The 16,183-nt window shown below is 44.6% G+C and overlaps 1 protein-coding gene across 1 annotated transcript in view; it reads left to right on the top strand.

Moving 5' to 3' along the window:
- Positions 1–5,365: 5,365 nt before the first annotated feature.
- Positions 5,366–16,183, top strand: part of LOC107380874 (histone deacetylase 4) — a 70,926-nt gene continuing 60,108 nt past the window's right edge. Inside the window, exon 1 of the mRNA XM_015952259.3 lies at positions 5,366–6,042. Coding sequence (XP_015807745.1) covers positions 5,928–6,042 — 115 coding nt within the window. The 5' untranslated portion in view covers positions 5,366–5,927. The remainder of the gene's footprint in view (positions 6,043–16,183) is intronic.

Genomic DNA, 16,183 nt, shown 5'->3' with positions numbered 1-16,183 from the left:
TGTTAATGACCCCGGCTTTCCACCGGGGTTACGCGTAAGCATCGCGTAACCCCGGTGAACTAATGGCTGCTGTTATCGTAAATGGGTCCTGGACGCGTACCAGAAGCGTGGTGTCGCGTAGCTTTTTCGCTTCAGGTCTTTTTTTTTTTTTTACTCGCTACGCTGCCAGAACCCGCCAGGCTCAGTGATTCAGACAGGAAGTCAAATGCTGGAACAGCGCAAAACATCATTTCAGTTGATTAACTTGTTAAAAGCATCCTCATCAGCGTCATTACCTGCGAAACCTCCGTAGCTGAGGCAAGCAGGACAGAAAGTGAACCGCTTAGCTTTCTGGATGCGTGTTGCCTTTCTCCCGGCTGTGAACTGCCAAAATCATGTGCGTTATTTCTAATCTTCGGTAAATTTGTGACCTCACAGGACCAGCTGCGCAGAACGTTTGAGCTGCCAGTCCACGTCTGAAATGCTCCCGGTGGGGAGCTGCACCGCTGAGCTCGTGGGAAAACACTATTCATAGATTACACTTCCGGTGGAAAGCCCGAATGAAGAGGGGCAGCGTGTATAAACCACGTTTTCTTTTTCGTGATGCTGGAATTTTTCTGCTACCAACATTCATGGTGTTGGGACAGAATGTTCGAGAAATGCGAGACAGCTTTGGAAGGTGTCCGCTAAGACATTAGGAAACTTTGTAGCTGAAATAAAAAATGAAAAAAGTTTGGTCCTCAATCACATTTACGGCTCACAGCCCAGCTAGATGCTAGCTTAAGTGCTAACGTGATGATTCGTCTAAATGTTTTTAAACAAATGCCTTTTGGTGACTTTTTTATGTTCTGAAAAGAAAACCTCTTAGAAATAAAAAGATATAGCTGAAAAGAGCACGGCGGTCCAATAACTCGTCGTTTATGTCACCTGAGAGGACATTCGACTCGTCTGGACACGATGTGTCCTGAAGGAGCCCATCCATCAGCAGCTGTTTAGCATCTTGGACGGGTCCCAGCGCCGTGATTTACCGGCGTTTTTCGCTGAATTAGAGGATCTCTAATGTGACATCTTGAAGAAAACTTTCAGGATGTATTTTAATATCTGTAGTTTCTAAAGGAAACCTGTCAGAATGATATTTTATTTTAAACGTTCTTTTGAAACCAACGTTTGACCCAGACTTTAAATAAGGTCCATTAATGTATTTTTCTCATAATCAAGCAGCAGCTCATACATTTCCAAAGGTTTGAATGGGAATTCTGCTCTCCCAGCCTAAATTATGAATTCTCCTAATAAATTTTCTGCACTGAACTGCCTCAGTAGTATTGGATTCATAAATCTGGTCTGCAGGTCCGTCACAAGGACGGCTACCATGCATGCTAGGTGTTCTGGCGTGGTTTCTGGTTTTTATGATTGAAAATCTCCAGAGTTTCATTAAACCCACCTCGTGACTCCCATGCATGTTGCATGTGCAGCAGAAGCATGCATCTTAATGACCAATTTCCAACTAATTTAGTATTTAATATCAGATCTGGGCCTTCACAGGGAAGCACGGAGAAGCAGTTTGCTAAATTACATTACCACTTTGTTTTTCCAACTCCACCGGCATGAAATGAGGGTCAGATGGTTGTTTCCAAATGTTCATGGGATGCAAACTGGTGGGGACTCACACAGGGGTCACCCATTCTCTTTCAGTCACCGTGACGTCAGGCGGTGCCCTCGGGAAGCAAATTTGCGACCCAGAGGAAAAGGCTCTTCAAGGAGAGGCGTATTTGATTAATCGTATTGTTCCTGTCTGGTTCACCTTGTTCGGTGGAGTCACCCTGGACGAAGCCGCCAGAACGGAAGTGCTCTGAATGTAATGAGGCTGGAGCATCCTTCCTGTCTTTCTGTCGTTCCCGTCTCTCTCCCTGTAAACACCACGCTACCACAGACAGACGTCTCATTCTCAGTTCTGCTGCATAACAAAGGCCTCTTTCAACATAGTGTGTGCTGTTCATGCCAGGACCGGGGTCAGGTCGGCCCGTTTCTCCCTACAGGACGGCGTTTAAGTTTAGATAGAGACCGACGTCGTTGGGCTGCTCACCCTCCTCTCCGTTTGAAGCGACGATCTGGAAACACGTTTTTGACGAGAAGAAGCTGCATTAGAGTGAGATGACTGACTCTCTGCCCGAGGGTAGCTGAAGCTATTTATAGCCTCCCGTCTCCCTATGCTTTCCCACTGGGAACTAGAAGATAGAAGGATGGAGAAAAAGATAAGAGGAAAGGAGGAAACACAGAAGCGGGGGCTGTTGGGTAACTAGGCTACATTTAAGATTGATGGGGCCTGTTGCCAAGGTATAGGATACCTCTTCCCTGCAAGTGTGTGGTGGTTGTTTATGCGGTTTGTTGCTTCATCCCCTGGTTTTCTGTCCCAGTCTCCTGCCCTGACGTTCCCTCATCGGTGTGGTTTGGACTGGAAGCTTATCTGCTTTGTCTCACTAACCACACACAAAGATATCCACTCCTCCCTAATTCACAAAGCCTGCGAGGGAGATGTAAAGCTGCAACCAGCAATCTGTGCAAAAACCAGCGTTGATTTACTCCCAAGCCACAGGTGTCGTCACACACAGATGCTCCTTATTTCCATTGCAAAATGCACCAGTGGCTCATTTGTATGGCCTGGTGAAGAGGTATCACCTATCACTGATGTGGCTCGCTTTGGTTTTTTTTTGGGGGGGGGGGGGGGGGGGCATCGTGTTCTTGCATCCTTCGCTTTTACATAAAGTCTGTTTGCAAATAGACAAAACCGCAGATGAGACTGCTGCATCGGTAGAATAGACGGATGGATAGAAGTGGGACAGAAGGGATATCAACATTTCAATTCCTGTTGTTTCACACATCACATTGATCAGTATGAATTGTACAATAAAGTATAAAGTCACCTAGGATTGACTGATTAGTGTTTGTTGTTAGCCTCAAAGGCAACCTGATGGCTTTATCACCTGTAAGCTGCTTTGGACAAAAGCATCTGCTAAATACATAAACATAAATCCTATAGTATAGTATAGTATAGTATAGTATAGTATAGTTGAATGGTATCATACTATACCATATCAATCTGTATCATATCCTATTGCATCATATATGGTATCGTTTCTGCAAAATAACAAAATAAAAGCACCATAAGTCATTCCTACCATTTTTTGGATATTTGAAGAATGCCGAGGGACAGCTGATAGAAGACGGCTATCCTGTTTGCAGCATGTGCAGGAAAAAGTGTCTGTGAAAGGCAGCAAAGCTTCAAATCTCATGACACATCTGCGTAACCATCACCCACAACTCTACAGTCAACGAAAGGCAAGCTAACGTTAGCGTTTTAGCTAAAATGCGTGATCCGAGGATTTGGGTTGAGGGAGAATGCAACGAGTCGCTATATAAAGCAGCCGCAGCGCCGCTGCCTGCATATAAACCGTGTCGCGGACACCCCCATGTTGAAATGACACTATGCATTACGGGGCTCCCAGGGGCAGATAAGAGTTGGTCTCTCTCCGAGAATAATTATGAATTTAACAATGATTACTGCCTGATGACATTTTCCCACATCTGCAAAGCTCACTGGAAGAACACAAACCGAGGACAATATTTTCGTGATATAGGGTTTATTACTCAAGTACGGGTAAAAAAATATCTGATTAGAAGGCTACTTGAGTACTGAGTATCATCTGATCTAATATTTTTAAAATTATGACATCAAACAGACAAAAAATAAGAAGTTATGGGCAAATATTTGTATTTTAAAGACTAAAGGGGAAAAATGTAAACAAATAAACAACATAATTACAAAATAACACATTTTAGGCAAAATTTTGACTCAAACTGAGGACAATATTTTCCTGATATACGGGGTTTATTTAGTTGTCTGAAAATGTAACACGTTTAAAAAAATACCGCGACAATACCGAAAACCGTGATAATTTTGGTCACAATAAATGAGGTGAAATTTTCACACCGTGACAACCCTAGTACCCACAAGTATCTCTCAGCTTCACAAAGGTTGGTGACCCCTGGATTAGCGTCCAGGAAACAGCAGGGAACGTCTCGGCTACTAGAAGCTAACCGTTAGCTTTAGCAACTCCACCAGACAGCAGAACTCCTCCAGGCTTGAGTTATTTATGGAGATAAAACATCAACGTTGCTGTTAGCCAATTAGAGGAAAAATGTCCAAATATCAGGAAGTAATCATCCTAATCCTGCCTGTGAAGCTCCGCTCTGACGTGGCTCTCTTCTAGTTCCTGAAACGGGTGCGTTCATTCGTAATAGACACCGCTGCAGATACAGTTTACATGAGTAAACTACCACTTTACTTTGGGTGAATAATTTGTACCACATGAAAAGTACTTTTTCTTTCTTTTATTCAAGTATTGTATCATAGCGTATACAGATAACACCATACCTGTTTGGTATCGACTTTACCAGGTTTTAGTGCATCATACATCAGCTTCCTGCTGCCTGTGAGGAGACGGATGCACGCACAGAGACGAGTTTCATCAGGACCAAACCTGACCGCTGCAGCCATCCAGGCAGGGTGGTGTGAGACCAATATCCTCTAGCTTCCTAGATAATAAAAGTGTGTGTGTGTGTGTGTGTGTGTGTGTGTATTTGTGTGTGTTAGCGTGTGTGTGTGTGTGTGCGGATGTGTGTGTGTGTTAGCATATGTGTGTGCGTGTGTGAGCGTGTGTGCATGTGTGTGAGCATGTGTGTGTATGAGCGTGTGTGTGTGTGTGTGTGAGCGTGTGAGCGTGTGTGTGTGTTTGCATGTGCGTGTGTGTGTGCGTATGTGTGTGTTAGCATGTGTGTGTGCGTGCATGCATGTGGGTGCGTGTATACAGGTGTGCGAGCATGTGTGTGTGTGTGTGTGTGTGTGTGTGTGTGTGTGTGTGTGTGTGTGTGTGCGCGCGTGTGTGAGCGTGTGTGTGTGTGTGTGTTTGTGTATGCATGTGTGTGAGCGTGTGTGTGTGTGAGAGCGTGTGTGTGTGTGCACCAGTCTAGTCCACAGAGAATTCCAGAAATAGACCACGGATGGTGAGACTCTCGCCTGTTTTTCTCTTTTTTTCCCCTCTGAAGGGATTTCTCGTTATTTTTTAAATCTCAAACCCGTGTTTGTGCTGATGTCTGTACACTTTATGCTCAGAATGTAAATAGATAAATAGGTGTGTGTGTGAATACACGGACCAGGTGCTGTAGAACTATAAATGCTCACAGGATGCAGAGTGAGAGAGTTATTAGTAACAGATTTAGGAGGAGGAGATGGATGCATGTTGATTGTTTTTGTGCCCCCCCCCCCCCCCCCCCAGCTTTTTATAGCCATGTCTTCCCAGGGCTCAGCAGCTACAAAAGCCTTTTCATGTTGCCACTATAATTACAGCCTACACACACATGGACATGCATGCATACACACACACTCGCTGGAGCAGCGTCTTTGTGTTGGTGTGTGCGTGCTCTGCATGTGCAGTTATACACAAAAGGGTGAGCTATTTTTACCTCCCTCCCCTCCCCTCCTCTCCATCGCCTCCTCATCCCTCTCTCCGCCGCTGCTGCTAGCCACATTTGCTATGCTGAGCACAGGCGCTATCAGTCGAGCGCCAACATCTCTCCAACTCGCTCACAAGCGAACACACACACTCACTCTCACTCACACACACCAGCTGACGAGCGCTCCCTCTGAATCCCGGCTTATTCTTTAGCTCCGTCCGAGCATCCCTGCAGACGCGCCTCAGCGTTTGCTGCTCATGGATCAGGAAGCAGCTCAGGGGCTCGGAGGTGCACAGCGGCATGTGCTCTCCACCGTGCAGATGACCTGAAGCCCCTCTCTCTCTCTCTCCCTCTCTTTCTCTCCCACCTTCTCTCTTTCTCTCTCCGACTGGTTTTAACCGCCTGATTAGCAGGTTTGTGGCTGGAAGCCCGGCTCAATGCTGCGGACCATCTTTGAAGCAGAATGCTCTCTTTCTCCCACAGAGGGAATCCTGGGAAAGGAGCCGCCGCTGGAGGTCCTCAAGACGTCGGCGCTCAACCACATCCCAACAGGTTGGTCAATCTGTGTGTGTGTGTGTGTGTGTGTGTGTGTGTGTGTGTGTGTGTGTGAGTACGTGATGTTACTATCAACCACATCCTGTGTGACTTTGCTTTTTGGATGTGAGCGAGCCGGGGACACACCGTCTACTTGACCAGGAGACACCATGTTTACATCCCCAATGTTTTATTTAAGCCGCTCCGGTGCTGCCATTTTGCTGAATGAAAATCTGGAACTCCGAATGTTTGCGCGCACGCACGCACGCACACACACACACACACACACACACACACACAGACACACACACACACACACACACACACACACACACACACACACAGCTAAACAAACCCATTGTGCCTCTCAGTCAGTTCCTGAGTCCGTTTAATGTTCCCAAAACAATCTCTTGCAGCTCCCAGTGCTATAAGTTCCCATTCCCAAGTATTCCTGAATGCAGATCCATGTTGTCCGGTAGAAATTGTACAGGAAAAGTGAGGATGAGGAGAGTGGAGCAAAACCAGAGGGGCACAGATAAGGAAGGATAAATTGGTGTTGGGATAGTGCATCCCATAATTCTGTAATAAGGAAGCTTAAACTGCTCCCAGCTTTTGGTTTTTTGCCTCCCAGGATGGTTGGGTGAGTCTAATTCCTAATTCTGACTCCCAGACAGCAGCCAACGCTCCAGCACGCTGCCGTTTCTGCTCCTAGGTTATTTTTGTTTTCACTTCCTGCTCCTGCCTCCGGCTCAGCTGATAAAATATTGAAATCCACCAGAGCATCTTCATCTGATATTCTCAGAATCTGTTGTCTTGGCTACGAAGCTGCTGGGTGGCATGTGACCCGGACCGCTTCTCCTGCACGGAGAGGAGGGTGAAGCCATCTGGGAGTCTTTAAAACGCCCTGCAGGTGAGGATCACACCTGCAGAGGCCTCCTGAACTTTAGCTCTGTGTGTGTGTGTGTGTGTGTGTGTGTGTGTGTGTGTGTGTGTGTGTGTGTGTGTGTGTGTGTGTGTGCGCACTCCCAGCACGGATCCTTTGCGTAACGCCGTTGTGTGATGTCATTAGAAGGGCGACCACCCCCCCGCCCACTGCAGCTAAAACCTGATTCTACCTGGACAACAGATGAAGTGACTGTTGGCTGCAGGACTTTTCAGAATGAGCCCTCATCTGTGCCACATCCATTAGGGCCTAAGGGGCGGGGCTTAGGCAGTCGGACCGTGGGACCCGGGCTCCACGAACCGGGCCTCCAGTCAGAACCGCCAGCCCTCGACATTGTCTGGTATAAATAGATTCACAGCAGGAGCCAGAAGAGTTGTGGAGAGCGCCGGAGGGGTCGTAAACAGATTGTGATTAGTTTGTGGAGTGTGTGTGTGTGTGTGTGTGTGCGTGCGTGTGTGTGTGAGTGTGTGTGTGTGTGTGAGTGTGTGTGTGTGTGTGTGTGTGTGTGTGTGAGTGTGTGTGTGTGCGTGCGTGCGTGTGTAGGGGGGGGGGGTATGAAGGAGTGCAGGGGTGTGCAGAGGAACCCGCTGACAGGAAAGGTCGCTGAGTTAAAGCAAACGAAAAAGCTGTCAGAATTCCCTCTGAAGGAGATTCCTTTGAATCCCGATGCCTTTTAGAGATTCCCTCTGATCCACAAACGCTCCGATCAGACTCGCAGGAGAAAAAGAAAGTGAAGCGTGTGGATTCTCTTCCCTCTGAGTCTGAGCTAAATCAGGCTGCAGATCAAAGAGGATCTTTTTTTAGACCCCCCCACCCCCCACCCCCCCACACACACCTGTCATACAGGTAAGTCTGCCCGTTGTGTAATGTCTCTGGAGCCCCCGCCCCCCGTTTGGGTCGGATGGCGGCTGCCCTCATGTCGTCCTTATCTCACACACATCAGTAAACTCCAGCTCTGGCTTGACGTCAGTGCTCTGAGACAAAGAGGTGTTCAAATCAGAGTCTATCTGTTTATCAGCGAGGCTTCTGATTGGCTGGGACGTCTGCTGTGGTAACAAAGTTCAGGATGTCTTCAAAAGCAGAAACATCTTCTGATTGGTTCTCATTAGGGACTTTAAGACTGAACCCTCAGGCTCATCCAGACCGATGCAAGGAGCCCTTCGAGACAGAAAAGAGACATTATGAGAGCAAAGGAACCTGCACATAAAACCACAACAAGGCGTGAAAGTTTCACGACACTAAACTGTTGCAGTTCATCTAAAGGAAAATGCAAAGTGGGTTCATGCATCATGCAAACATGCCCAAATGCCCCTGGAGGCAGTTTTAATCCGCTCTGAGAAACGTTGCACCATTTTCTCTAGTTCAGTGTAGGAAACACAACTTAACTTTAGATGGGTGCAGATTTGTGATTCTGACTTCATCTTTTGATTTGGATATTCAGCGATACCTTAATGGTTTCAGATGTTTACTTTTAGAAAGATGCTGATAAAAGTTTACATTCATAATTCAGAAACATTAACCCAGGACTTGTTCACCATCCAGATGGTCCTTTGGTCCTCCTGAGTGATTTAAGCACTCCAGCTCAAGTCTAAACCGTGTCTGAAGCTAGATGCAGTCTGCAGAGTCATTTGGTCTGTCGGTGGAAAGTCTCTGCTCCGCTTCACCTGAAACCATTTTGCGGTTTTATTTGTTTGGGAAATGCAGGCAAATTCCATGTGAGGAATCTGAGCGCGTGGTTTCAAACCTCCTGGGAGAAAACGAGGCTTGGGGAGACGGTCGGCGAGGGTTTTCCTCAGTGTTGGGAGGAAGGAGAGCAGGTTGACGGAGGGGAAGGGTGAGGGAGAGAGAGAGGGAGAGCTGTCTGTGTGTGTTTGAGAGAGTGGCCGGTTCCTGGAAAAGCAGAGGGCTGCAGAATAAACAGGCTGCATGCCTGAGACTGCCCTGTGATGTCACCGCTGGGCGAGAGAGGGACGAGGGGAGGAGAGAGGAAGGAGGAGAGGGAGACACCCATCAGGTTAAAACAAGAGAACAGCCCGCCTGGAGTGAGGAGAAGTCAGAGGAGCAGGAGAGGGAGCTCGCTGTCATTCCCTGGAGCAGACTGGAGGAAGAGGAGGGGCTGCATCGATAAGAAAGAGGAGGCTGATGGGTAACGACAGCTCTGCTTTTTCTGCTGCTTTCATCTGGTGAGCAATTAGCGCTGCCGGTGTGACAGAGATGCCAGCCGAGGTGTGTTTGTGGATCCGTATGCGGCAGCGTCATCAGGAGTGTGTGTGAGGCTGTCTTTGACCCAGCGAGTGTGTTAGAGAGGAACATTTTGTACGGGGGGGGATGAGTTATGGATTTGCATTATCCCAGATCGGAACCGCAGCGATTCGACAAGTGCGGCTTTTTAATTTCCATAATCACGCTTCTCCTGGCCCATCCTTCCTCGCCTCTTCAATAATTCATGGCTTTTGTCTTCAATAAAGTACGAATTTCATACGGAGAAATTAAGGCAGGAAAACCAAAAATTAGAATTATTCTGATGGGAATTTCTTCACATTGTTTTATCACTAAAACTTTCTCTGACAGTCTTCAGGTTTAATAGTCGGTCACTGATTTACAATGTAGGAACTGTCGAGTAACTCTGCACATCCAAGTACAACTACCATAAACGTTCACATCGGAGAAGCTATAGGGAGATTCATCACTGGTCTTGGTTAAACTATTTAAAACAGATTTTGAAACAACACAACAAACCAACAATCCTGAAACTGTGGCTTTGTGTTGTTTTAAGTTTGTCATTGTTTTATTTAGTTATACGTGCTTAACCTTGCTTTGTTGTTATATGTCGTTTACGTGCTTTTATTTTTTTTATGTCGTTTATGTTTTATGTTGTTATATTTGGTTTACATTGTTTTATGCAGTTATGTGTAGTTTACGTTGTTTTATTTTGTTATACGTGGTTTACCTTGCTATGTTGTTATATGTGGTTTACATTGTTTTATTTTGTTATATGTGGTTTACCTTGCTTTGTTGTTATGTCGTTTATGTTGTTTTATTTAGTTTTATGTAGTTGACGTTGTTTTATGTTGTTATACTGGGTTTATGTTGTTTTGTGCTGTTATATGTGGTTTACGTTTTATGTTGTTATATTTGGTTTTTGTTGTTTTGTGCAGTTATATGTAGTTGATGTTGTTTTATTTTGTTATACGTGGTTTACCTTGCTATGTTGTTATATGTGGTTTACATTTTTATTTTGTTATATGTGGTTTACCTTGCTTTGTTGTTATATGTGGTTTACGTTGTTTTATTTAGTTATGCGTGCTTTACGTTGCTTTGTTGTTAAATGTGGTTTACGTCGTTTTATTTAGTTTTATGTAGTTGACATTGTTTTATGTTGTTATATGTGGTTTACGTTGTTTTATTTTGTTATATGTGGTTTACGTTGTTTTATTTAGTTATATGTGCTTTACCTTGCTTAGTTGTTATATATCATTTACGTTGTTTTATTTAGTTTCATGTAGTTTACGTTGTTTTATGTTGTTATATTTCAGGGATTCCCTAAGAGTGGTGCGCGCACCCCTGGGGGTGCGAGAGCTACCGCTAGGGGGTGCGCGAGGTGAAAAGTGTAATGGCTGCGGAGCTCAGAGAAGTCAGTCATATGTCACCATTAGCGTAGCCAGAAACTCATTTGTGGGTGGGCCTAAGAAAAAGTAAGTGGGCCCAATAAATGTAATTGAAAACAAGTATATTTTGCGTGTGTGTGTGTGTCCTCCACATGTGCCCTAGCTTCATAATAAAAATGCGCCGAGCTTCAGCGCTCTGGCCTGCGCATGCTGTCAATAGCAAGATATGTTCCTTATTTGATCATTTTTAACGACGTTGGAGAAATCTGAAGGTGGTCAGTCATTCTGGCAGATTGTAATTAACACCCTGTCTCATGCAGGTGTTCTGACATTGTAAACCTCACACACAGAACATTGTGGATGTAACAAAATAAATCAAGAAATTATTCCCATTTGAGCATTTTAGCATTATTATATTATTATATTAGCACACTGACTGTGGGACAGCATTCTAAACGTGTCAGGCTACTAACAGCGTGCTGAAGATCTGAAGTTCAGAGTGCGTCTGTCAGAGGTCAGACGCGTTCCAGCGGAACCACGGTTCACGGGTGCACATGTGGGCACATTTGGGCTGGGCATAAGTAGTTTTACAACACTGGTTTAAATGGCGCCAATAACGAGACGCGGTGACTGGAGCGGCTCATGGAGCTGTGCCACACATACACACACACAGATTCAATAAGCGCACGCTGCGCAAACTCCGGCGCTGCGCCGCACCATCAGACTTAAGGCAGAAATGAGCGCTGCCTCATCTGTGATAAAAAACATTTAAGAGGTTTTATAACAACATTTTTCATTCAAGGTCAAATATTAGCTTCTATTTTGGGATGACGTATGAAATTCGAGTCCGCTCCAGCCAGTGACTCCTCATGAACCTGACTACAACTCATGTTACTGCAGCATTTGTTATTCCAGTCCGCGTGGCAGCGGATCGCAGATTCAGCCACACCATAAAACAGCAATAAGTCAGTCTGAGGCAAAAGTGAACCTCATGACTATAGCTTTTCCATCTTTCTCCCTATGGACATTTGATTACGCACACGTAGGTGACCAGTTCAGGTTTACGCAGAGCAGAAGGAAGGAGAGAGCTCTGGCCACAGGTTAAACATTCCTACTTTAAGAAAACCGTTAAATTGCATTGCTTATGTGCTACCTGGGCACTCTAAATATTTATTTAAAATTAAATCGAAGGAAATTGTAATGGTATTGAATGTTTGTTAATTACTATTTAAAAAACGAAAGTGATAGGGAAAAAGGTTGATCATATTTTTTTAACCCTGTCTGTCGAGTGACTGTTTAGCTAGACGTCTGATATATACCGTATTTACCCGAATATAGGACGACCCCTATTATAAGACGACCCCCCTTTCCAAGAGATTAATTTTAAGAAAAAGGCAAAATTCACTTTTTAAAGAAAATATTTAATATTTGAAAAATTTTGGTAAATACAGTAATACCGTAATTACAGACTACTTTAATATTTACCTATTAATGCAATCACAAAAATCTGTTATGAAGCTTTTGGGGTTCTGTCAGGAAATCAATCAAATGTTATTTATATAGCACTTAATCAAACAAATAAAATCCAACTCAAAGTGCTTTACACAAATGGTACTGAACAAAAAAAAATCCCCACTGTAGTCAAACTGTAAGAACTTCTCTTAACATGTCAAATCAAGTTATTTCAAAAGTCTGCATGAGGCATTTACTCACAGATGTCCTCTGCTTCGCTCTGCTCAGAGTCACTGTCACTCTCACGCTGCGGTCCCGCCTCCTCCCACAGAATGTCATCCTCACTGCCATCCAATGCATTGGATATGCAGCACTTTTTAAAGCCGTTGATGATGCTCTCTGCTGTTACTGCATCCCATGCCTGGAGGATCCATTCACAAAGCCGATGTACAGTCGGTTTTTGAATTTTTCCAGACGGTGTGAGAGCGTGATCACCGGACAGGAGCCACTCTGTGTACCTCGTGCGCAGGTTGTCCTTGAAAGGCTTGTTAACCACCACATCCAGCACCTGCAGCTGGCTTGTCATCCCGCCCGGTATGATAACCAGGTCGCCGTTCATCTTCCTCAACTGAGTTTTGACAGCGTCAGTCAGGTGTCCACGGAACGCATCCATAATTAGCATGTTTCTCTTTTTTCTGAGCGCGCCGCGTCGCGTTCCCCACACCACTTTCAGCCAATCGACCACAAGTTCGCTCTCCATCCAGCCTTTCTCCTGGGCTCTCACAATAATGCCAGCTGGCATTGGCTCTTTCGGCACAGTTTTGCGTTTTAAAATCACATACGGGGCCAACTTAGTCCCGTCTGCCAGGCACGCCAACATGACGGTGATCCGATTCTTCTCATTTCCAGTTGACTTCACAATAACAGACTTCTCACCTTTTTTGTGCACAGTCACAGATGTAGGCATGTCAAAAAACACCGGTGTTTGGTCGGCATTCCCGATCTGATCCAGTGTGTAGGAGTGTTTTTTCCTCAAGCCAATCACATAGCGCTGAAAAGACTGCAGCTTCTCTGCGAAGTCTGATGGCAGGTGCTGGGCAAGGCTGGTTCTGCGTCGCAGCGCGAGGCCGCTCCGGCGCATCATCCTTATGCACCAGCCGGTGCTGGCTTTAAACTCTGTGGTCGGTATGTTTAACTCCTTGGCAATGTTCAAGGCTTTGAGCTGGATGATTGCTCTGGTAATGGGCAGACCTTCATTACGTTTCTCAGTAACAAACTCACACACCCGCCTGTCAATTTCTTGGAAGCGGCCGCGTTGTGGACCACGAAAAGCTTTTCTTTTGCTGTTAGCATTTTTCAGACGGTCTTTCTGGATGCGCCATCTTCGGACGTTACACTCCGTAACGCCATATTTTCTGGCTGCCTGGTAGTTGTTAGTTGCTTCTGCTGCGTTGACAACCATCATTTTGAAGTTTGCGTCGTAACTCTGCCGCAGCTGTTGGTTAACTTGCCTAGTTTTAGATCCGCTTAACTCCAGATTCCTCCCCGCCATTTTTCTTCTTTAGTTCAATGACCTCACCACGACCTCTGCTTAGTCGGCGATTATAAGACGACCCCCCCTTTTGCATAATTGTTAATATAAAAAAAACCTCGTCCTATATTCGGGTAATTACGGTATATATATATATATATGTAGTCTTGCCCTGATGTGGGGGCTGGGGGATGCGTCGACATGGTTGGGACATAGAAGGGGGTGCGTGGCTAAATAAGTTTGGGAACCGCTGTTATATTTGGTTCACGGTGTTTTGTGCTGTTATGTGTGGTTTACGTTGTTTTATGTTGTTAGATTTGGTTTACATTGTTTTATGCAGTTATATGTAGTCTACGTTGTTTTATTTTGTTATACTTGGTTTACCTTGCTATGATGTTATATGTGGTTTACGTTGTTTTATTTTGTTAAATGTGGTTTACCTTGCTTTGTTGTTATATGTGGTTTACGTTGTTTTATTTAGTTATACGTGCTTTACCTTGCTTTGTTGTTATACGTTGTTTACGCTGTTTTATTTAGTTTTATGTAGTTTACGTTGTTTTATTTTGTTGTATTTGGTTTACGTTGTTTTATGTTGTTATATTTGGTTTACATTGTTTTATGCAGTTATATGTAGTTTACGAAGTTTTATTTTGTTATATGTGGTTTACCTTGCTATGTTGTTATATGTGGTTTACATTGTTTTATTTTGTTATATGTGGTTTACCTTGCTTTGTTGTTATATGTAGTTTATGTTGTTTTATTTAGTTTTATGTAGTTTACATTGTTTTATGTTGTTGTATTTGGTTTACGTTGTTTTGTGCTGTTATGTGGTTTACATTGTTTTATGTTGTTATATTTGGTTTACATTGTTTTATGCAGTTATACATGGTTTACCCTGCTGTTGTTATATGTGGTTTACGTAGTTTTATTTAGTTATAAGTGGTTTACCATTTTGCTGTTATATGTGGTTGACGTTGTTTTATTTAGTTATACATGGTTTACCTTGCTTTGCTGTTATATGTGGTTTCCGTTGTTTTTAGTTATACGTGTTTTACCTTGCTTTGTTGTTATATGCCGTTTACGTTGTTTTATGTTGTTTACGTCGTTTTATGTTTTTTTATGTTGTTTTATATTTTACACTATTTTATGTTGTTATGTTTGGTTTACTTTGTTTTATGCTTTTATATGTATTTTACGTGGTTTACGTTGTTTTATGTTGTTATATGTCGTTTACTTTGTTTTATGCTGTTATATGTAGTTTTACGTTGGTTTACATTGTTTTATGTTGTTATATGTTGTTTTACGTGGTTTACATAGTTTTATGTTGTTTTATACTGTTATATGAGGAGGATCAGCACCTCCAAATCTGAGATCATGGTACTTGACTGAAAAATGGTGGCTTGCCAACTCCGGGTCGGGGGAGAGGTCCTACCTCAAGTGGAGGAGTTTAAGTATCTCGGGATCTTGTTCACGAGTGAGGGTAGGATGGATCGGGAGATCGACAGGTGGATTGGTTCAGCGTCTGCAGTGATGCGGACGCTGAGCCGATATGTCGTGGTGAAGAAGGAGCTGAGCCAGAAAGCCAGACTCTCGATTTACCGGTCGATCTACGTCCCAATCCTCACCTATGGTCATGAGCTTTGGGTAATGACCAAAAGAACGAGATCGCGGATACAAGCGGCCAAAATGAGTTTCCTCCGTAGGGTGGCCGGGCTCAGCCTTAGAGATAGGGTGAGGAGCTTGGATATTCGGGAGGGACTCGGAGTAGAACCGCTGCTCCCCCGGATCGAAAGGAGCCAGTTGAGGTGGTTTGGGCATCTGGTCAGGATGCCTCCTGGACGCCTCCCCGGGGAGGTGTTTCGGGCATGTCCTGCCGGCAGGAGGCCCCCGGGTCGACCCAGGACACGTTGGAGAGGTTACATCTCCAATCTGGTCTGGGAACGCCTTGGGGTCCTGCCGGAGGAGCTGGTGGAGAAGGCCGGGGAGAGGACAGTCTGGAGCTCCCTAGTTGGGATGCTGCCCCCGTGACCCGGACCCGGATAAGCGGAGGAAGACGACAACGACTGTTATTTGTTGTTTTACGTGGTTTACGTTGTTTTGTGTTTTACGTTTTACACTGTTTTATGTTGTTATATGTTGTTTTACGTGGTTTACGTTGGTTTACATCAGGGGTGGTCAACCTGTTCCCATCAAAGAGCCATTATTATCCGTTTCCCACAGTAAAGAAAACACTGGGATCCACAGCAGCCGCGGCGTTGTGGGTGGGGCCTACCCTCAGACAGCAGAAAGCTGCTTTAACCAATCACATCAGGTGATAGCAGCCAGTACCGGTCGCTCGTGTACGTCAAAGTTATCTTTCATAAGAAGATAATCAATAAAACGATTTATATAATGTGGATCCAGAAGTTGTAGCCCGTCTCTGGCTACAATATTTTGATATTTTTCACCCTGTTGGTGGTTTTACTGAGCAGGTGCCCCTTTTGTCATACGTTTCTTTTTAAAACATGTTTAGACTGTTCAGAATACAAATCCAGGCTCTGTCTCCTTGGATTGTTGTAATTAAACTTTGTAGGTGGGGAAGGTCAGAAAAGGATCCGATCAATTTGTTTTTCCCTCATTTACAGT

The sequence above is a fragment of the Nothobranchius furzeri genome, chromosome 14 (genome assembly GCF_043380555.1).
Source record: "Nothobranchius furzeri strain GRZ-AD chromosome 14, NfurGRZ-RIMD1, whole genome shotgun sequence".
Lineage (NCBI taxonomy): Eukaryota > Metazoa > Chordata > Actinopteri > Cyprinodontiformes > Nothobranchiidae > Nothobranchius > Nothobranchius furzeri.
The sequence above is the reverse complement of the archived record's forward strand: the minus strand, read 5'-3'. Positions and strand labels throughout refer to the sequence as shown.